The 22886-nt window shown below is 44.1% G+C and overlaps 1 protein-coding gene across 1 annotated transcript in view; it reads right to left on the bottom strand.

Annotated features, from left to right (window-relative positions):
- The window catches only part of CACNA1B (calcium voltage-gated channel subunit alpha1 B), a 348989-nt gene that overhangs the window by 219466 nt on the left and 106637 nt on the right, over nt 1-22886 (bottom strand). Inside the window, exons 3-5 of the mRNA XM_061604351.1 lie at nt 15787-15878; nt 10253-10405; nt 6398-6582 (exon numbers count right to left, since the gene is read on the bottom strand). Of these exons, the coding sequence (XP_061460335.1) occupies nt 6398-6582; nt 10253-10405; nt 15787-15878 (430 nt within the window). The remainder of the gene's footprint in view (nt 1-6397; nt 6583-10252; nt 10406-15786; nt 15879-22886) is intronic.

A 22886-nucleotide genomic window follows, 5' to 3' on the forward strand; every position in this document is an offset into this window, starting at 1 on the left:
CCTGATCCAACATGGCTCTTCTGATGTTCTTAACAACATACGCTGGTTTTTAAAAGACAGACTAATTTAGTTATGTTCTCCTTCCACGGTAAAGGCAGTCTGTCAAGGATTACTAGTTGCTGGAAATTATTAAGTGGAGAGAGTGCTCTTGCACTCAAGTCCTGCTTGCAGGTTTCTCATTGGGGCATCTGGGTAGCTTACTGTAAGAACGGGTTGCAGGACTACATGGGCCACTGGTCTGATCCTGCAAGTCTCTTCTTATCTGGGCAGATCTGCATGAGAAAAAGTGATCCTTCCGTTAAACCTGGTCCCTGGTCCCATTTAAGGCTTTAAATTTTAAAACCAACTCTGTAAATAGGGCTCAGAAATGGACTAGGAAATAGACGCAGTCTTTTAAAAACTGTGGGCATGCTCACAGTGGGCAAGCTTTTGCAACAAGCAAAAATTTGGACTGCCAATAAAACATTCTCTTCCAAGATTAATAGCCATTAATAGAGTACTTGGACAATGCACAATCTAGATGCATTCAAGCCCATATTTACATGAGAATATCTCCTTATTAGTGGAGGGGTGTGATTTGTTCTTGAATATTAATCACTGACAGAGAATAAGCAACAGGAGGAAAGGAGAGGAAGGGACCGAGTTTTTTGTTTGCTTGTTTTATACTGAAACTCTCAAACGGTCAAAAACCTGTCCAAAAATATGTATCAATGGGTTGCATCCAACGTTCTGCTCACAGTACACTTATTGGAATCAATGCCCCTAAGTTAGCCATATCCATCCATTTCAATGGGTCAACTCTAAGTAAGGACTAACACTGGATACACAATGCTGTGTACTCAGAGTTGTGTCCAGAGCAGACCTATTGGAATTGACGGACATGACTAATTTAGGTTTCAGGTGGGGGACATTCCCAGTCCTGCCTGGAGATGGCAGGGATTGAACCTGGGACCTTCTGCATGCATAGAAAATGCCCTACCACTGAGCTTCAGCCATTCCCTTATTTACCAGGCGGTGGAAACCACAGGAGGGGAGCGTGCTCTTACATTCAGGTCCTGCTTGCTGGCTTCCCGTTGGGGCATCTGGTTGGCCACTGTGAGAACAGGATGCTGGACTACATGGGCCATTGGCCTGATCCAGCAGGGTTCTTCTTATGTTCTCAGGTTCATTAATTTCAAAGGTTCTACTACAAGTAGAACTTAGTTTTGCTTTCCCACACTTTCAACACCATGCGGTTCTAAACGGTGTTAGTTATTGGTTTGGGAGTTAATGTACACATCACAGTCTGTTATACTGACAGTGCAATCCTAAGCACGTCTACTCAGATGTAAGCTCCACTGAATTCAGTTGGACTCACTCCCAGATCAGTGTGTGATCATAAGGCTTAATTCCATTCTTTGCACTTCTAATTTTGTGATGCAGTTCTCCAACCAAATAGTGTGCACCTAAATGCATATACTAGTGAAAATAATGGGTTGCATCCCATGCTAGTCCTGCTTAGAGTGGACCTGTTGAAATTAATGGCCATGGCTAACTTAGGTCTATTAATTTCAATGGGTTACTCAGAGTAAAAAGCTAGTTGAATACAACCCAATGTGCAAAACAGCATTATGTTACAGGGGAAATTGCTCCAGGAAAAGCATGAAGGCCAGTTCTCAAACTCTGGTCCATGGACCACCACTGGTCCATGAGGTTCATTCAGGTGGTCCACAGCAGAGCTTGGAAAAGTTACTTTTTTGAACTACAACTCCCATCAGCCCCAGCCAGCATGGCCACTGGATTGGGCTGATGGGAGCTGTAGTTCAAAAAAGTAACTTTTCCAAGCTCTGGTCCACAGCATATCTGCTTTAAATACCCATATTGATTTTAATTGCATTTTAATTGCTTCTTTTATTTCTTATATCGTATTTGAATTCTACAGAATGCAAGTTGTAATACAATAAAAGAAAAGAAATAAGGGAAGCAAGAAAACTACAATTAAAAATCAGACAGCATCTAGGACACTGAATTACAATTGTAGTTAAAAAAATCATTAAGTGATCCACCAAGACCATCATCAGTTTTCAAGTTCATTTATGAACAAGTTGACAAGCACAGGTCCCAAAGGTATCCTCCATACTTATCAATAAATGGGGGGGGGGAAGGATCATTTTAAAGACCTGGGATAGGGCAGAAAAACAGCCGGCAAGTCATTTCTATCTGGAGGACCACAGGTTTAAACAAATCCATATGAACCTTCAAATCGATATCCCCCCAATAAACACCTTACTAAGGCAATGACCAAAAGCATCCATTCACAACTAGAAGAAGATCGTAGGCCCTCCGACATTTTACAGGCGATGGGGTATGCCGGCTGATTTTCATACCAAGTGAGCCTCGCAGAACTCACACACACTTTCTACTGTTGAGGACTCCATTGCAGAGTTGTTGGAGCTGCTCAGGTAGCCCCTCCCACATCACCACCAAAAGAATAACATAAGACGAAATGTATCATCCCAAGGGAGGGCACAGATTTTCTTAATATTTGCACGGTCTAATGTACATGTACAAATACACATTTAGAAATCATTACTACAACTTAAATAGGAGGAAGAGATTATTATTATTATTAATAATAATAATAATAATAATATAATAATAATAATAATAAAATCTATGTGAAGCTATATATTATTGATTGTTAACATTGGGTTGCATTCAGCTAAGTTTTACTCAGACTAAGAATGGGATCCATTGGCCGGTGCCAGTTCAAAAGCATTCCATTGACCTAACAGGACGGTATCAATTTGAGCTCATTGTATGTCTGCTAGCTGCTGCTTTTGCAAACTCAATATTTTGAAAGGAAATATTAATAGAATCATCATTCTTAATATTGATATTTTAGAGGAATATTTTTTAATCAATTTTTGAAAATGGCTGTGGGAAATCGCTACATTAAAATCCAATCCACAACAATAAAGTGAATGGAAAATTTGGAGCCATATCTGAATTGGGCAGAATTCTAGCACATCCCTAGAGTAGACCCATTTATATGAATGAACCTAAGTTAGTTACGTCCATTAATTTCAATGGGTCTACCAGTGGCCCCGTAGGCACTATACACAGTATCATACCACTTTCAACAGTCATAGTTTCCCTCAAAGAATCCTGGGAACTGCAGTTTGTTAAAGGCGCTGAGAATTGTTAGGAGACTCTGTTCCCCTCACAGTGCCACAGTTCCCAGAATTCCCTGGGAAGAGGGTTTTATTGTTAGGCCAGTCTAGGAGTTGTCGCTCTGTTAGGAGAATAGGAATCTCCTAACAACTCACAGCACCTTTAACAAACTACAATTTCCAGGATTCTTTGGGGAAGCCATGGCTGTGTTAAGTGGTATAAAACTGCTTGAAATGTATAGCGCAGATGGGGCCTGAATAGGACCAACACTGTTATTGTTTATATTTGTATATCTTATTAGCCATGTGACTATACAATTGTTCTTGTAAAGTTATTTCTTTTAGCCTTTATATATAAGGCACAGACATTTATTTTATTTATTTAGTACCTTGACTTCATCTTTTGCTCTCTGTAAAGTCGGTCACAGACCCACGCTATGGACCTGTAGGAACCTTTTTTCTGGGGTTGGCCTAGAACATCAGACTGGATTTTGTACAATGCGTAGGCAAGCTGTGAGGACGGAGAGCAATCTTCCCTTGCAACTAGTGGGCTGGACTAAATGACCTCCTGACGCCCTCCAAATCTACCATTCCATAATATGCTTCTAAAACCCCATGTCGCTCTCTGGCTGCAACCACAGAAGCTCTTGCAGGAAGGCTTCTTCTTTTTTATGGTGCTCTCAGGTTGCTGTTTCATGAATGGACATCCACACTTCCCACCCTGGCTTCTTCTCAAAGCCCATTTGCTTCATTGATGCTTTAATTGCTCTGCTTCCAGCATAAATCATGTCTCAGATAAAGTCTTGCTGGAAAGCTTTCTTCAATTAAAAGGGAAAACTCACATAAAAGCTTGAGCCATGAACAAATGAAGCCAAAAGAGAGAAAAAACAGCGCAAAGATTTGTGTGTTCAGCCTGAACCCCTGATCCATTTCTTGCCTTTTTATAACTCCTTAATTTATTACCAGAGAGAGAGAGAGAGAGAGAGAATGTTTTCCAAGCCAGTCTGAAGATGCATTCACACATTTCTTTAAAAAAGCCCCCCAAATCATTGAGTTGCAGCCAGCAAAGTCTTACTCAGAGTAGGCCCACTGAAATTAACGGACCTAAGTTAGTCATGTCCATTATTTTTGCATGCGTCTACCTTCAGTAAGAATAGCATTGGGTACAACCTACTGTCTGTCCCCTCGAAAAAATCTGCACAACAACTATCAACAACTACTTGTGTCCGTCATAGGTAAGCAATGGGAGAGACAGTGGATTCAGTTTGCATTTAAAGCTGAATCTATCAAATTTGCATATTCCAAAAGAATATAAGAACCAAATTACAGGCATCCATCGAAAGGCGCACTTATCCAAATTTTGCAACGCAGTTCGCCAATCAGTGTCTACAAAAATGCACAAGTTAGGGAAAGGTGTGCCTAAAAATGAATATCATACCGAAAACAACATACAAAAATGCATTATTTTAGGAGAAATTGTTTGCAGGAAGCGTGTGTACTAAGAGCAATTTGCACTAAAATGCTGAAGGATTTTCATGAAGATTTAAAAAAAAAAATTGAAACGGCTGCAAAAATGTGAACTGAATTTAAGAGTGGAAAAATCTGAAATGGAAAGAAATGAAATTGATAGCACTTTCTATCCCTAATCAGGGCTGAATGAAATCCAGCTACTCAATGCCACTTAGGGATGGGAAAAAACTATTCAGTATGCATTTAAAGATGAACCAATCTAATTTGTACTTTCTGAAGCAACGCACCAAATAAAAACACAGCAATCCTTTGAAATTCACACTCCCCTGAATTTTGCAATGCCGTTTCCAGCTACATAATGTGTACAATCAATACATATATGCCATAGAGAAAATTAACAATTTCAGGGGCATAGATTTTATGTACTTATAAATTAATTATGGTTGTAAATGGAATGTTTAGGTACTTATTTGCTGTGAAAAGCTCACATGAAGAATGAAGGCTAACAGCCTTACCCGCTCCATTATATATTTATATAATCCTTCCTCATATTCTTAATCCTTGATATATTTTAAATCTCATACTTAAGGATTAAATGTAATTTATTGCAATATTCTTGTGTAACAAAGATTTTCATCTTGTTAAAAAAATCCATGCACTCGGCTGAAGTGTGCATAAAAATATGTATCTTAGTGAAAAAGAGCATACAAAAATGCATTGCAACTGCATTGCAAATATGTGTGTATTAGAAATCTTTAATTTATCTATGTACTTATGTTTTGACTATAAGATGTATGTCAGTACATTGTAACAGGCATTTAAACTGCTACGAAGATTTTGATTTGTACACTTAAGAAGTTCATGTAAAAAAGGAGAAAAGAAAATTCAAGAAACGCAGTAGACAAATTTTGAGCATCTTGGTTAAGTTTTATTGCATACAGGGTGTGTGTGTACATGAACCACTCTAAAAAGACTGTATAGGGGGGAAAGTAGAAAAGAAAACCATTACTAAAAAGGACAATTAACACAAAATTGACTTCTTTATATGCAACAATGTGACTGATGCTTTTCTCCTTTCTTTCGTTGTGTATGTATTGTTTTATACTGTTCCGATATTTGTATGGCAAAGAAGAAATAAAATGTAAAAAAAGAAAGAAAGAAATTCACACTAAAATGATGATGAATTTGTATGAGGACTTTTACTTTTTTTTAAAAAAATCTCAAACTGATGTAGAAATGTGGAGAACTGAATTCAGAATGGAACAAATGCGAAGGTGATACTGACAGATTCATGTATCCCTCACAACACTTATTCTTTGGAACTCCCTGCCACTTGACATCAGGCAAGCATCCTTGCTATATTGTTTTAGGTGCCTGCTGGAAAACTTTTTTTTTATTTCATCAAGCCTAACCCAACTAATTTAGTTAGCTATGTTTGTTTGAACTGTTTTATTGATTTTATCATATTGTACCGATAATTGTCTCATGTATACTGGGGATTTTTAAAAACAGTTTTGTGGATATTAGCTATGCTTTGATCAATAGTGTTATTGCGACCACTGCTTAAAGAGTTTTATGAGTATTAAAATTAATGGGTCTAAGGTTAGTCATGCTGATTAATTTCTATGAGCCTACTCTGAGCATGACCAACACTGGGCATAGCCCGAAGCCTGGAACCAGCACTGGGCACCAGGTCAGGGAAGGCTGTTCTGTGGTGCGAGAGAGTGATGGGATCCACGCAAAAAGGTTCCACCAACGTGGCCAGTGGTACTTACATTGTAGAGGATGTCAGTCCAACCCTCCATAGTGATGCATTGGAAGACGGTGAGCACAGCAAACAGGATGTTGTCAAAGTTGGTGATCCCAAAGTTGGGGCCCTCCCAGTACGGTTTGCAAGTTCCATCTTCACACTGCCTCGCAGGCCTCTCCTCCCCACATGGAAAATCGCCCAGCCTCTCCCCTGTGAAGAAGCAAGTGAGGGGAAAGAGTGATGGGTGAAGAGAAGTAACCTCAAGCAGGGGTGGGGAACCTTAAGTCTGGGGGCAGCTAAATGTGGCCCTCCAGCCTTCTCTGCCCGGCCCTCGGAACCCTCTCCAGGCCACACCCCCTCACTGGACCTGATTCACGCCCTAGTGTTCTTCCTTGTGTGAGCATGCCTAGGAACTAGCCGCATGTTCTCATTTAAATACTCCACCCACTTTTGCCTCTGGCCCCACCCACAACTGCCATGTGCTGCCCAGAAGGGAGTGAGGCCCTCTGGCTGAAGAAGGTTCCCCACCCCTAATTACCATATCTTAAGATCTTACTTAAAGACTATCAAGACCAGAAAAAATCAGTTCTTGTCCAGACTAGATTATTTCTAGATTATTGTTTAGATGCCTACTCTGCCCTTCAAATGCACTACTAGGGTGGGCTTACCATAAAATATTAAAAACACCATAAAATAAGACATTAAAGTAAGCTTTTTTTAATAAAAAAACCCCAGCAACTCTATTAAAAGCAGCATGTAAATGAAACGGATCAACAAAAATGTTTTTTTAAAAGCTAAAAAAGCTGGGGAAATAAAAAGGATTTCAGCTGGTTCTGAAAAGGCATCAGAGCTGGGGCCAGGCAAGCCTCTCTAGGGACAGTGTTCCAAGGCTGGGGAGCCACCACTGAAAAGGCCATCTTGCAGGTAGCTTTTTGCCTCGCCTCGCATGGTGGGGAGGGGCAGGAGAAAGCCCTCTGATGAAGAGCTCAAAGCACAGGCAGGCACATGTGAAGACAGATGGTACTTCAGGGTATGCTGGCCCCAACCCATGAAGGCGGCGGCGGCGGCCTGTTTGGGCTGGCAGAGCAGTAAGTGGCCAACAACAGTTGGAGTCAGCTAAGGCTGGTTTTGACCCCACCTTCCTTCCTGCTGGATTCAGTATGCAAAGCAGATGCTCTGCCGCTGAGGTATAGCCCTTCCTCCTTTTGGAAATGTCCAAGGGGGCATGTTAACCAGTTCTCATTTTGACAAGTGAGTCCAGAATCCTTCCTGCTCTCCCCATCCACCACCAACTCCGTTGCACCCCTTCTCATTCCCCCGAGGATCCCTACAAGAGCAGGGAGCCAGGCTTTTTCCGGTCCAACATCATGCAGGCACAAGTTATGCCACTGGGTCTCAGTCAGTTCTTGCCTCCGCAATCAATCCTACCCTCCAGTGCCTAGACCCCATCAATATTCCAGGAGACCGTGTCGTTTGACAGCTCCCTCCCTGACCTACTTTCACTCTGTGCTGGGAATCAGGCTTCTGCATAAGCAGGGTTTCGTGCTATTACCAGAGGCTGCTTCGATGAGTCAGGAAACAAATGCTTCAGTCTCCCCAGTGCATAAGGGACTACAGCTCCAGAAAATCCCAATGGGCCAGTGAACTTTGCCGCCCTCGGCTCCTACTGTCAGGAAGGGCAGGATATAAATCTAATAAATTAATAAACTTTGTAAAAAAAAAATTGCTGTGCTTCTCATTGGTAGGGAGAGGGCACACACCAGTAATGTTTATTTGAGACTGATAGGGCGGAAGGCAGGGAGCCCAACAGTAGGTGGCACCAGAGCTAATGACAGGCAGAGCCAACTCATTCCAGTTTTGTTCCCCTTCCTCCTCCCTGTTGGGTTCCACAAGGGCCAAACTTAAGAGTAAGAAGAAGGAAGCTGACAGGCAGGGCCACCCCTGCAAGTAAGAAGGCAGGCAAGTGGGGGTTGGCTGAGCACAGACTGAGGTTGGCCGGGCAGTGCCTAGGGATGGGTGAGAAATTTTACTCATTTCGCATTTCAAGCTGAATGAATCAAATCTGCAATTTCTGAAACAATATGAAGCCGAAAATCTTTTCAAATTCACGCTTATTCAAGCTTTGCAATGCAGTTCTCCAACCAAGCCATGCTTACAAAAACGCATATATTAGTGGAAAGTGTGCACAAAATGAATATATTGGTGAAAACAACCTACAAAAATGCATGATAATTGTGGGTTTGCAGGCAGAAGGTCCCAGGTTCAATCCCTGGCATCTCCACGGAGGGCTAGGAGAGACCCTGCCTGAACCCTTGGAGAGCTGCTGCCAGTCAGAGTAGGCCAGGTGTGGGGGTCTCCAGATGTTGCTGAACCACCGTTTTCCATCAGCCCCAGCAAGCATGGCCAAATGCTAGGGATAATGGGAGTTCTTGTTCAGCAACATCTGGAGGGCAAAAGGTTCTCCACAGCGCTGAGCGATATGGACTAATGGCCTGACTAAGTCAGCATCCTATGTCTCGCTCTGCAGAAGGGCCCTCAAATGCAGCAAAGCTGGCTCACCACATTTTTAAATAAGTGATACACATTGCTGTCCTCCTCTTCGGATGCACACCTTAACGAGGTGAGGGGGTTTGAGTGTGTCAAAGAAGCTGAGAGCAATGCCATCAGGAGTCTAGACCAAAAGGCTAGACTCCTAGCAGGGGCACCCAAGGCGGAATGGTCAAAGCTGAAACACCAGACTAAGATGCATCCAAACTCAGAGGAATGCAATGGTAAACCACCTCTGAATACCTCTTACCATGAAAACCCTATGAACAGAGTATCCAAAATGCAACACGAGATAGTGCTGGAAGATGAGACCCCCAGGTCAGAAGGCACTCACTGACCTACTGGGGAAGAACAGCGGTTCATGACAGATGCTCTTGGAGCTCACTGATTCATAGGATCACCATAAGTCATAGTCGACTTGGAGGCACATAACAACAAACACATTGCTGTCTCAAGGGAAGAAGGGGACAAGCCCAGAGTGTAAATTTATCTAATTGCGCCGGTGATCAGAATTAGAAATCGCTGCACAAAAGGCAGCAAGGGACAAGGACCCTGCACTAGAGATGGGGTGAATTTCAGCATTTTCAAACTTGTTACTGAATTCTGTTAGAATCCGTAAATCCTGTATGGCTCCGGATCGGGTTCGACTAATGCTTGCGACAGTCAGCGACACCGGCTTTTAAAAAAACAAACGAATCCGCAGCTAATTTGACATCATTATGTGTATTCCTTTGAAGTTCTATCTCAATGAGTCGATAACAATCACCATGAACATCTTTGGTCAGCACAGCAGTAACCTGAGGCAAGAGGCAGAATTGACAGGCGATGATCTGCCTAATTGAAATCTAAATAGAAAACCCAAGAGACCATCGGGCGGAAAGGTCGCCAACAGCATTAGCAACTTCGTTAGCTATTGCAAGCGGATCGGAAATAGCAAAGCAAAAAACGGGGAGAGGGGATGTTGCAGATCGGCACCACAAGCCAGTTGCGAAAACCAAAACACGGACCGGAACGAAAGAGCGAACCCCATCCCTACCCTGCATTGAGCTAACTGAAATCCCATGAACGTTAAAGCTGGATTCTGTGACCTGCCTGCATCATGCAAATTTGCATGGTTTCTCTTATCATGCAGAATCTATTCCTCCCCTTATAGGCAAGGGGAGGGGCACAGAGCTATAGTACTGAAGCCCTCCTCTTCACAAAAGTACTGGCTACGGGCTTGTTTGAACCCCTCTTCCTGATGCAACCCATTTTCTGAAAGCCTTTGCCTTTTTTAGAAACTGCATTCCTAATTCCACCACCCCTGCCCCGGGTAGTCCCTGCTTGATCTCACCTGTTTCGTTGGAGAAGCAGGCCTTGTGAAACTTCCCCATGTAAAACTCCAGTCCAATGATAGCAAACATCACAATGGCAAAGAAGAGGAGGAGCCCGATCTGAAGGAGAGGAACCATCGCCTTCATGATGGACTTGAGGACAACCTGTAAACCTAAATAAGAAGCAGCAAGTGATGTTAGCTCTTCGGGGATCTTCAGAAGGAAACGCTTTATGAACAGGCCGGTTGTAATTAAGACAGTGAGTCTATTTACAATCTGCATCAATTGCACATATGTTGAGTCTATCCTGTTTCCACATTGATCTACAATTTTTTTAAAAAAAAAAACTCAGCATGAAAATTTGTGTTTAAATATGTATTTAACAGGAGTGTGGACTAGCCAAAACATTCAGTTTGTATCTGTCACTTTGGGAAGCAGCCCAATCTCCCAAGTGGCCTGTGCAATTCAAGCTCTGTTCCGCAATTCCGAATTCTGCAATTCACTGTTACGAGGAATTATGTTTTTTTTTTCCCTCTCTATTGGCAGAATTGAATGAAATTTGCAGGCACAGCAGCCCCTCCAGAGTGTCAAATTACAGGCAAACATATTCAGGGGTTTGGGGACTGCACATAACTTATTTTGTCTGTCTGTTTGTTAAATTAATATCCTGCCCTTCCTGCTAGAAGGAACTTGATCTTGCCAGTTTACAACATAGTTGCCAGTTTGTTTCCATGCCCAATTCAAGGTGCTCGCATTCGTGTTTAAAATCTTAAATGATTTAGGGTCCAAATATCTGAAAGACTGCCTCCTTCCCTAGAGACCCTCTCAGGTGTTAAGAGCAGCAAATGTGTCCTCTTGGTAGTTCCACTGCCTTCAGAAGCTCAGGGGCATGGCCTGGGAGAGGTCATTCTCTGTGGCAGTGTCTCAGTTGCAGACCCACCTCCTTCCATCTTTGCTATACAGTTTTTGGTGAATGCTGAAGATGGACCTCTACCATAGCCTTTGACAACTGACCTTTTTAGACACACCCAAGTTCTGTGATTTGTTTTAAGCTGTTTTTAATGTTGTATCTTTAATTCTTGTAAGTTGCTCTGAGACTTTAGGGTGAAGGGCAGGTATCAAATTAAAATGATGGTGGTGATGATGAGGGTGATTTTTTTTTTTTTTGGAGAATAAAGAAATGCCATTTTTTAATTTTATTTTGGGAAGAAATGGGTGAAATTTGCAGCCGTGGTCACCCCTGTTGAGGGAATGAACCTAACCCATTTCAGCTGCAGAGGCTCTCATGCAAGTGCAGCCTTTAACATTTTGTGGTGAGTAAAACAGGAATCGCTTAGCCTCCCCTAGGATTTTGTGGGCAATCAGTCTGAAAACTGCTGACATGAGAGAGGTTGCCCCAGGTAAGAAACCTGTCAAACTGCAGACAAATACATCTGTCCATAGTTTTTTGTGCTAGGGATCTTTAATATTTATTTGGCTGAGGGAAGAAGTAAAAGATTTTTTAAAAAAACACAAAGGAATGAAAATGAACTAACACCCACCCACAACTAAAGGATGGGGGAAGGTGAGATAACTTTATACTCTAGCACTAATAATTGGAACAAGTACATGCAAATTGAAAATGTTAAGGATTGCCTGATCCCTTATATCTTTGCCCAGTCACTGAGATCTTATATCCCTCTGCTTATATAGGATCATATATATATGATCATAAGCACGCACACACACACACACACATGCACGCACGCACGCACACATCTTATCTCCTTTCCAAGACCCTATATAAAAGTTAAGGACTGCCTGATCCTTTATATTCCTGCCCGATCACTGAGATCTTTAACGGAGTCTCTGTTAGTGGTTCCCATGGTTCAGATTCATGTCTTGTATCTACCAGAAACTGTGCATTTAGTATTGTGGGCTAATCCCGTGGAACTCCCAGCTGAGATTAAGCAGGTCCCTTTCCTGCTGAACATCAGGTGCTTCACAAGGACTGTCCAATTTTAGCAGGCATTTTAGGGTAGCCTTCTGTTTTTATGATGAATTTTAATTTTTCTTATCCTTTTGAGCTTTTTAATTAAAAAAAACCCAAAGATTTTATGTACACTGCTTAGCAATTCTGGATATTAAGCAGTGTATAAATGCCTGCAATAAATAAATAAAATGTTAAAACCATGAAAAAATGAGATAAAATAAAGAAGGTATGCTTTATTTTTTATTTTATTCTTTGCAAATGAAAAGCAATTGGAAAGGATGGCAGGGATGCCAACTAGTCCACCACTTTTCTAAGAGTGACAGAACTTGCAAAAGAGCAACGTGACTATGTGAAACAAATTATTTCCATCAATATTCCACTACCACACCTCTGTGACTGGAGAGCTCTGGTAAAATAATTCCTTCTTGATTAAAAGCTAGACATGTCCATCAAAATGAGCTATCCCTCCTGCTCTCCCCACTTGAGCGCTACCAAATCATTTTCCTTACAGCCAGTTTGGTTTTGCTTTTGGCAACAAAATGTCTGCAGCATTTTTTTGGTGACTGAGTTGACAGTGCAACACGAGGCTTTTGAGTGATCGCTACTCCAACTCATGAAGCCTTGCTAACATTGCAGTCTGAATTGGGCAAGTAAAAACAAACACACAACCCCAGGCACCTTGTTTCAACTTGTGCCTCAGATTTCATATAGAGCTGATGCACACGTCTAGCATTTAAATACATATCTTATTACAAATTATCTCAATATACACATTTCCAAATGTATTTAATTCTGAAACATATATGTTTAAACACATTTTGGTGAAAACTGTATCCTGTAATTTGGAGAAGTGCAAAATCTGAAGGATAATTACATTCCAATCCACACATAAATCAGAGAAGAGTGGATCAGGTCCACTTGATTTAGAATTTTCAAAAATCAAATTCCTTAAGCATCCCTAGCTGTAATGAGGAGGGAATAACTGGGGGCTCAGAGTTAAATCCGCATCAATGCATGATGCTTCACTCAAGCAACATCAAGTTACAACAGGACCCACTGAATCTGTGGCTCAGCTTTTACTTCAGCTCAAGGGTAGATGGAGAGAATGGGTTTGAAGCCAGGACTGGATCCATCACAAACTTGATACTTGTAGTCAGCATTGTCTACACTGACTGGCAGCATCTCTCCACTGGTTCAAACAGGACTATGTCCTAACCTGGGACCTTTTGAATGAACATAAGAAGACCCTGCTGAATCAGGCCACAAACCTATCTTGTCCAGTATCCTGTTTTCACAGTGGACAGCCAGAATCCATGGGAAACCTTCAAGAAGTACCTGAGTGCAACAGCACCCTCCCTACCTGTGATTCCCAGTAACTGGTATTCAGAGCAAATACAGCCTCCGACAGCATAGGGAAAAAACAGCCATCAGGGCTGGTAACTACTGATTGCCTTATCCTTCATGAAAAACATATTGTCTAGCACCGTGCTGCAGACATTCCCATAAAAACAGGAATGGGGTAGAAATTTGATTCGGATCGCATTTAAAGCTGAATTGATCAAATCTGCACTTTCTGAAGCTACATGAGAACTGAAAGATAGCCATCCTTCGAAATCCGCACTTATCTGAATTTTGCAGTGCAGTTTTCCAACTAGCCAATGTTTACAAAAAGACATATATTAGGGGGAACTGTGTATAAAGATGACTATAGTAGCAAAAACAGCATACAAAAAAGCATTAGAAGGAAAAATGGCTTGCAAAAATGTGCACATTAGTCAAAACTGAAGACAAAACTGAGTTCATTAAGAGAAATTTACACTAAATTGCTGGAGAATTTTCATGAAGATTTTTTAAAAAAAGAAACTAGATTGCTGCACAAATCTGGAGAACTGAATTTAAGTCTGGAAGAATTAGACACTGAGAGAAGTGAGGTGGTCAGATCCTTCCATCCCTAGCAGCAGACCAGGAATCGGGGATCTACTCAAAACAAATGCATCAAATGAAAAAAAATGAAGCTGCCATAGGCACAAAAGAAACCACAGCACCTTTCCCACCTCCTGACCATGGTCTGTGCTAAAATTCCACCCCATTCAGATTTGGTATCAAATTTTCCATTAATTCACTATCGTTGCAGATTGGATTTTTATGTAGTGATTTTCTGTGGCTATTTTCGAAAATGGATTTTTTTAAAGATCCACCTCTAAAATATTGATATCAATATCAGTACTGTTATCAACATTTCCTTTTATAATATCAATATTAATATTTTTTCTGAGGAGAAAAAAAACAGATCGGTAAAAGCAGCAGCTTGTGGATGAAAGATGAACTCAAATCGATACCAGCCTGTTGGGTTGACAGAATGCTTTTGAACTGACACTGGCCAACGTATCCTGGGTAAAGGGGGTGCGGCCTACAGAGAGTTCCAAGGGCCAGAGAGAGAAGCCTGGAGGGCAGCAGTTTTCCCACCTGTCCAATAAGCTATGTTTGGGAAAATAAAAAACCCGGGGGCCAGACCACAATCCCTCCTTTAGACAAAGGACTGCAGTTCAGTGGTAGAGCATGCAGAAGGTCCCAGGTTCAGAAACATGTGGACTGGAGTCTTACTTTAATTTTAGATGAAGGACAGTAATTCAGTGATACAGCATCTGCTTTGCATGCAGACGGTCCCAGGTTCAATCTCCAGCATCTCCAGGTAGGGCTGGGAGACAGCCCTGCCTGAAATCCAGGAGAGGCGCTGCCGGTCAGTGTAGACAATACTAAGCTAGATGGATCAGCCAGTCTGACACAGTATAAGAAAGCTTCCAATGTTTCTGATGTATTGGTTTCTGTTTGCTTGCCTTTCCCTTTTGCCCAGCCATCCCTAGACAAACTCAGAGGAGCTGTCAATCAACCCTGTGCCCTTCACCAACATAAAACACACTTTCAATTAAAGCAAGGGAGATAAGAGATGACGACAAGGCAACCGTGGGGTCAGATAATTTTATGCAGACAATGCAGAAGGAAACAAAGCAGCATTCACAGCCAGCTGCTGGCTGGGAGCTTCCTTGGGTGCAGGGACCACTTTGGCATGCCAGGAAGCGTCAATGAGATACTGAGCCCACAAAAATTCCAGGCATGGACTTGAAATTTGGACAGGGGGAGGGTAAACGCCTGCCCTTCACTGCTGGGCAAACTCTTCTCCACTTGACTTAGAAAAGGGTCTGGCATCTGCAACCATCTTCAGAGAACACTCGATATAAACACAGGGTTTGCCCGCAGGAGTTCTAAGTTGACACACAATGTCAGCTGCACTGTATTCAATCGGGGGAAAGTAGGTATGGGAAACCGTTGGCCCTCCAGATGTTGTTGGACTCCAATTCCAATCAGCCCCAGCAAGCATGGCCAACAACCAGGGATTATGGGAACTGTAGTTCACCAACGTCTGGAGGGCCAAAGGTTCCCCACACTTGGGCTTAAAGCCAGGGATGGGGAACCTTTTTTTCCCCAAGCCTGAGGGCCACATCCCCTTCTGGGCAATCCCACAGGGGCCACATGCTGGTGGCACCAGAGGCAAAAGTAGGGCACGGAAATGGTTGTACTCACTTGGGATTCCTGAGACAAGCTTCAGTGGCCTCAACACTCGGACAGCTCTCAGAGTCCGTAGGTCAAACTGAGCTCCAGCGGTGGCCAGGATCCTAACGGGAGGAGGAGAAGAAAGGAGAGAGAGATTGCATTAAGATGTCAGTTTTTCAGGGCTCTGAACAAAAACTCCACTGCTGTCTTTAGTGGCTCACTAAGCCAGGTCCCAATTTTGGACGCTGTACCCACCCAACGTTTCAGAGATGAGAAGAGGGACAACCTGGTAACATCCCAACTCTCACACCAAGGGCCGCTGCCCAGTTCCCCAACCAATACCTGTTATGCACTGCTGAAGACTCCACTCTAGGGGTGGGGAACCAGTGCCCCCCCCCAGAGGCTGTTGGATCCCAACTCCCATCAGCCCCAGCCAGCATGGCCAATGCGCAGGGATTACAGGAGTCCAGTCACCACTGGGAGGGCCAGGGATTTCCCACTCCTACCGTATGGACAATAGACTGCTGGAAATACCACGGGGGGAAAGCATCCACCGCTTAAAACATATGTAGAAATCACGACATTTTACTTTTTGTAAATGTCCGTTGCTTTGATCGCCTGAATACAAAAGCAGCGTATAAAAAAATAATAAAAGTTCCTTCCAAGTGGCCAACATGGCAGCTTGTAGATGTTGCTGGACTACAACTCCCATCATCCCTGGCCATTGGCCATACTGGCTGGGGCTGATGGGAGAGTCCAACGGCATTTGGAGGGCACCAGGCGACTGGGGAAGGCTGCTCCAGTCTGTCCGATGCATGCATTTCACTTGTTCATTCATGCATTCATTTGTTATCTTTATTGTGCTGTTGAGTTACTTGCCCATCGCTTAGAGGCAACTGTAATTAAGTGGTATATAAATTGTCAAAATCAGATTTACACTGCTGTAACCTGTCCTGTTTTAAAGGACAAAGAGATATCTCTCAGAACCATAGAATCGTAGAGTGGGAAGGGGCCTATAAGGCCATCCAGTCCAACCCCCTGCTCAATGCAGGAATCCAACTTAGAGCATCCCCAACAGGTGGCTGTCCAGCTGCCTCTTGAAGGACTCCAGGGTTTGAGAGCCCACCACCTCCCTAGGTCATTGGTTCCACTGTCGTACCACTCAAACAGTTAGGAAGATTTTCCTGATGGTTAGTTAAAATCTGTTTTCCTGTAACTTGAGCCCATTATTCCGTGTCCTCTTTACACAAAAGGTACACTAGAGAAACAGAAGGGGTTATAGCCAGCTAAGTCCTATTCAGAGTAGACCCGTTGAAATTAATAAACCTCCGTTAGCCTTGTCCATCATAAGAATCTAAGAACAGCCTGGGTGCTGAATCAGGCCAACGGCTCATCTAGGCCACATTCACACCACCCATTTATTCCACTATTATCCCACTTTACAAAGTCATGGCTTCCCCCAAAGAATCCTGTAAAAGGTAATTTGTGAAGGGTGCTGGGAGTTGTTGGAAATGGAAATGGACTGCCTTCAAGTCGATCCCGACTTATGGCAACCCAATGAATAGGGATTTCATGGTAAGCGGTATTCAGAGCGGGTTTACCATTGCCTCCCTCTGAGGCTAGTCCTCCCCAGCTGCCTAGGGCCTGCTCAGCTTGCCACAGCTGCACAAGCCAGCCCCGTCCTTGTCTGCTACTGCCAGCTGGGGGGCAACTGGGCTCCTTGGGACTATGCCGCTTGCTCACGGCTGCACAGGTGGCAGGGCACGTAACCCCTGAGCCACCCACTGTGGGGGTGATCTTTAGCTGGCCCTTGACACTCAGGAGACACAAGCGGGGATTTGAACTCACAGACTCTGGACTCCCAGCCAGGCTCTCCTCCTCACTGTTGTTAGCAGACCCCTATTCCCGTCACAGAGCTACAATTATTTTTTTATTATTTATTTATTTATTACATTTATACCATGCCTTTCTTTTCATGAAACCCAAGGTGGCTTACATATGGTTCCCAGGCAGTCTCCCGTCCAGGCACTGACCAGACCCCGCTTAGCTTCAGAAGGGAGCTGGCCTCATGTGCCTTCAGATCCAGGAAACTGTGTGAATTGTAGCTCTGTCAGGGACCCTCCGTGGTGCAGAGGGGTAAGCGGCGGTAACGCAGCCGAAGCTCTGCTCACAGCCGGAGTTCGATTCCAACAGAAGGAGGAAGTCGAATCTTCAGTAAAAGGGGTCGAGGTCCACTCAGCCTTCCATCCATCCGTGGTCAGTGAAATGAGTACCTGGCATATGCTGGGGGGTAAAGAAAGGCCAGGGACGGAACTGGCAATCCCACCCCATATATACGGTCTGCCTAGTAAACGTCACAAGACGTCACCCTAAGAGTCAGAAACGACTCGCACTATAAGTGTGGGGACACTTTTACCTTTACCAGGGAAATAGGGGTCTCCTAAGAACTCTTTGTTGAGTTGCTAGGAGTCCCCTATTCCCCTCACCAAACCCATCACCAAAGGGTGAAGCACCCTTCACCAAACTACAGTTCCCAGGATTCTTTGGGGGAAGCCATGATTGTTTAAAGTGGAAAGGTAGTGGAATAAATGTATGGTGTGTGGTCCTAATCCAGCATCCTGTTCTCACAGTGGCCAGACAGATGCCTACGGGAAGCCCACAAGCAGGACCTGAGTGCAAGTGTGCTGGATCCCTGCTTGATCAGGCCAAAGGTTCGGCTAGAGCAACATCCTGATTCCCACATTAGCCAAAAGGATGCTTCTTTGGAACAAGGGCATGAGGGGGCTACAACTCTGTCCCACAGTTGCTCCTTAGCAACAGATGTGCCACTGGCTGATAGGATCCAAATATCATATTTATCATTTTTAGGGTTGAAAAGGGAAAGAAGAGTGTAGGCTCATGGAGATTAGCTTCTGCAGGAATTCTAAGGCTTAAGAACATAAGAAGAGTCCTGCAGGATCAGGCCAGTGGCCCATCTAGTCCAGCATCCTGTTCTCACAGTGGCCAACCACATGCCTCTGGAAAGACTGCAAGCAGGACTTGAGCACAACAGCACTCTCCCCTCTGATTTCCATCAACTGGTTTTCAGAAGCATCCTGCCACCAACCATGGAGGCAGAGTGTAGCCACTGTGGCTAGCAGCCAATCAATAGCCTTGTTGTTGTTATGTGCCTCCAAGTCGACTATGACTTATGGCGACCCTATGAATCAGCGACCTCCAAGAGCATCTGTCTGAACCACCCTGTTCAGATCTTGTAAGTTCAGGTCTGAGGCTTCCTTTATGGAATCAGTCCATCTCTTGTTTGGCCTTCCTCTTTTTCTGCTCCCTTCTGTTTTTCCCAGCATTATTGTCTTCTCTAGTGAATCATGCGTTCTCATGACGTGTCCAAAGTACGATAACCTCAGTTTCATCATTTTAGCTTCTAGTGATAGTCCTGGTTTAATTTGTTCTAACACCCAGTTCTTTGTATACAACCCCATGATCCTACACTGCATCACTGGCAGGTCAAAGTGACCCCTGCCAGTATGTGAAATGACAAAATGTGCGCTGCCTGAGTGCCTTAATGTTCATGCATGTTTCAATGCACACACACTAGGACAAGATGCACCTACTCCCTTCTCAGACTTTGACTTTTAGAGGCCCTGAGAAAACAACCAAGCCCTGGAGAATGAAAAGACCAGAAGCAAGAGAGAAAGAGATTTATCCAGGAGACAGAAAACAGGGAACATCCCAAGTAACAACAGAAAGATAGGATGTCTCTATGAGCTACGAATGGGATCCATTGGCCAGGGCCAATTTGAAAAGCATTCCGTCGAACAGACGGGTCGGTATTGATCCGAGTTTGTTCTTTATCCACTAGCCACTGCTTTTACTGATCCGCTTTTTCCCCTTGCAAAAAAAATAATAATTTGATATTAATGTCAATAATTTTGAAAGGAAATGTTGATATTTCAAAAGGCAGTATTGATAGCTTGAAAGGAAATACTGATAAATGAAAGGAAATATCAATAAAATGAGCGTTCCTAATAGGGAGGTGGATTTCCCTTTTTAAAAAATCCACTTTCAGAAATAGCTATGGAAAATCACTGCATAAAAATCTGATCCGTTAACGACAGAGAATAAGCGCATTAATAGAAAATTTGCTACCAAATCTGAAGCAGGCAAAATTCTACCACACTCCTACTGTGAGCTGGGGAAGGGGGCCACAGCTCAAGGATGGACAGTCTGTGCTGCACTCAGAAGGTCCCACACTCAAGCCCCAGCATGCCCAGGAAGAACTAGGAGAGACACCCCCCATCTGGAATTCTAGAGAGCCACTGCCAAATCAGTGTAAAGCTTAGCTTGGTGAACCAATGGCCTGACTCAGTATAACGCAGTCTCCTGCATTCTCTTGGCTCTTAGATCATCAGCTCAGCGAGAGCAAGGAGGAAGACAGTTCACAGAATCATAAGGGGTGTTGCAAGTCCACCCTGCCTGTGTCTGAAGATTGTCTGCAGGGCACCCTCCCCAAGCACTCTCTTTAGCAGAGGTGCATTATGTGTTCACAAAGCAGCAAGTCTTTTAGGTCGTGGTGCTCTCACTTAGGTGGACCGCCCTTCCTACAGGAGCACACCTGGTGCAGTGACCATCTTTTAGAAGCATAAGAAGGTGTCTTGCTTGGCTCATCTAGTCTAGGGCTGTCTGCACTGATGGGCAGCAGTTCTCCAGGATTTCAAACATGGCTCTCTTCCAACCCCCTCCATCCTGGCAAGGAAGAAGCTTCATCCGAGTTCAAGGGCATAATTCCAGACCAGCAGAAACACTCAGAGGGGGCGAAGTAGAGTTGGCAAGGTGTAGGGCACGGGAAGAGCCTCATCTAGACCAGGGATAGGGAATCTTTCTCAGCCCAAGGGCCGCCTTCCCTTCTGGGGAACCTTCCAAGGGCCACACGCCAGTGGTCGGCAGAGCCAGAGGCAAACATTGGCAGAGCAACGAGTGCGAATTTTACCTTTGTACAGTAGGGTAGCTTGTGTACACCCCTCTCTCTGTCCTCGACCCAGGCAAGCAAGAGGCATTATCAGAGTGGCCTGGGGAAAGGGTGAGTGACCTGGAGAGATTGTTCTGAGGGCCTGACAGAAAGGCTTGGAGGGCCATGTTCTCCTGGAAACAGGACACCCATCCCCAGCCAAGATGTTCTTCCTGTTCTTCCACTGGGATCAAATGAAGCACCATAAATGGGAACAATTCTATTTTGGAGGAGGGGGGGAGCAACCAGAAAGGAAGAATAAGAAAGCACGATCTGCCAGAACAGGCGCCCAACCTGCAGAAAGTCATTGGAAGCACTCCCTGCCCCTCTCAAAGAGGCATCGCATTCTGAGTGCCTCACGCCAGCTCCCATGCTCGCTCGCTTCCCCGCCTTTAATTGCTCATTTATAAAACATTTGGATGCCTGGCAGAAGCAAACAACGCACCGGAAAAGCTCGCCATCAGACATTCCCATCAATGGCACCATCGGTCTCCGGTGGCTTCTGAGATGAATTTGCACAGTTCCTTGCATGGGAACCCAAACGTCTCCAAGTGAAGGAGGCTGTGCAACCCCTCCAAAGTTTCGCTTTCACGGGCAAGACTGCAGAGGAGCAAGAGCCGGAGAGGTGAAGAGCCGTGGCTCAGTGACAGAGCATCTGCTTTGCATGCAGAAGGTCCCCGGTTCAATTTCAGCTGTCTCCAAGCAGGGCTTGGAGAAGCACTGATCTGAAACCCAGGAGAGCCACTGCAACTCAATGCAGACAACACTGAGCTAGACAGACCAATGGTCTGATCTGGTATCAAGCAGATTTCTATGTTTGAGGAAGGGCAGTGGCTCAGGGGCAGAGCATCTGCCTGGTAAGCAGAAGGTCCCAGTTTCAATCCCCGGCATCTCCTGGTAGGGCTAGGAGAGAATCCTGCCTGAAATCTTGGAGAGCTGCTGCCAGTGAGTGTTGACAATGCTGAGCGAGTAGGACCAACAGTCTGACTCAGTATAAGGCCGCTTCCTGTGTTGAGATGGAAACAGGTCCCAGGCAGATGATGTGGGCATGGGGTTCCCCTCTTTAGGCTGCAAGGCAGGAGGGAGCAGACGGCAGGAGGAAATATCCCGCACAGCTGGTCCTCGCTGCCTCAGAAGGTCCAGGACAGGAGAAAAGCATTCTACCAACACCTCCCCAGCCTGAACAGGTCACTTTGCCGTCCTGTGACTCTGAGGACTTCGGTCCAGAAGCTGCAATGAAATGAGCCTCTCCCTTTATATCAGTGGTTCTTAACCTTTTCCACTGCCAGCACCCCTTGGATTTCCAAAATGTGCTCTCACACCGCCTGAAAAAATACTGTTCATTTTTTAATTTTAATTTTATTTTATTTTAATGTGTTTTTTAGCCCAGCTTAGCTAAGACAAATGACAGTTTTCCAAAATCTTTGATTGGGCCTGGCACCCCTAGAAAAAGTGTCTCACACCCCCAGGGGTGTGTGCAACCCAGGTTAAGAACCACTGCTCTATATTATAGGAGCCTAAGTCTGCTGAACCAGGCAAGGCCGCCTTTGAACAGAAGAGTTTCTCCCAGTGGGGGGCAGAGCTAATCCCCCAGTCTGAGCTGCAGCCTTATTAGATGCTCCGTCTGGGGTTCTCCAATGTTGAAGCAACATTTGACATTTGTGCCAAATGGAGATGTCCATCCTGAACTCTACATCTTGCCTCAAGCAGGGCACTCCTACCAGAGCCATCATCTAAAGCAGAATACTGGATTCCTTGCAATTTAACACAAAAGCAACTCAGGGCTGGGTGAAAATTTCGATTCAGTTTGCATTTCAAGCAGAATTTATCAAATTCTCACTTTCCGAAACAACATGAGAACTGAAACACAGCCGTCCTTCAACATTCGCATTTATTAGAATTTGGGGGTGCAGTTCGCCAACTAAACAACATTTACAAAAATGCATATATGAGGGGGAAATTAATATATGAATGAACATAACATGCAAAAGGGCATGACATGATGAGAAATGGCTTGCAAAAATGTGTACCTTTGTCAAAACTGCCTACAACAATATGTTTATTTGGAGAAATTTGCACTAAAATGGTGGAGAATTTTCATGAGGATTTTTTTTAAAAAAAATGC

This window comes from Rhineura floridana, chromosome 20 (assembly GCF_030035675.1).
Source record: "Rhineura floridana isolate rRhiFlo1 chromosome 20, rRhiFlo1.hap2, whole genome shotgun sequence".
NCBI lineage: Eukaryota > Metazoa > Chordata > Lepidosauria > Squamata > Rhineuridae > Rhineura > Rhineura floridana.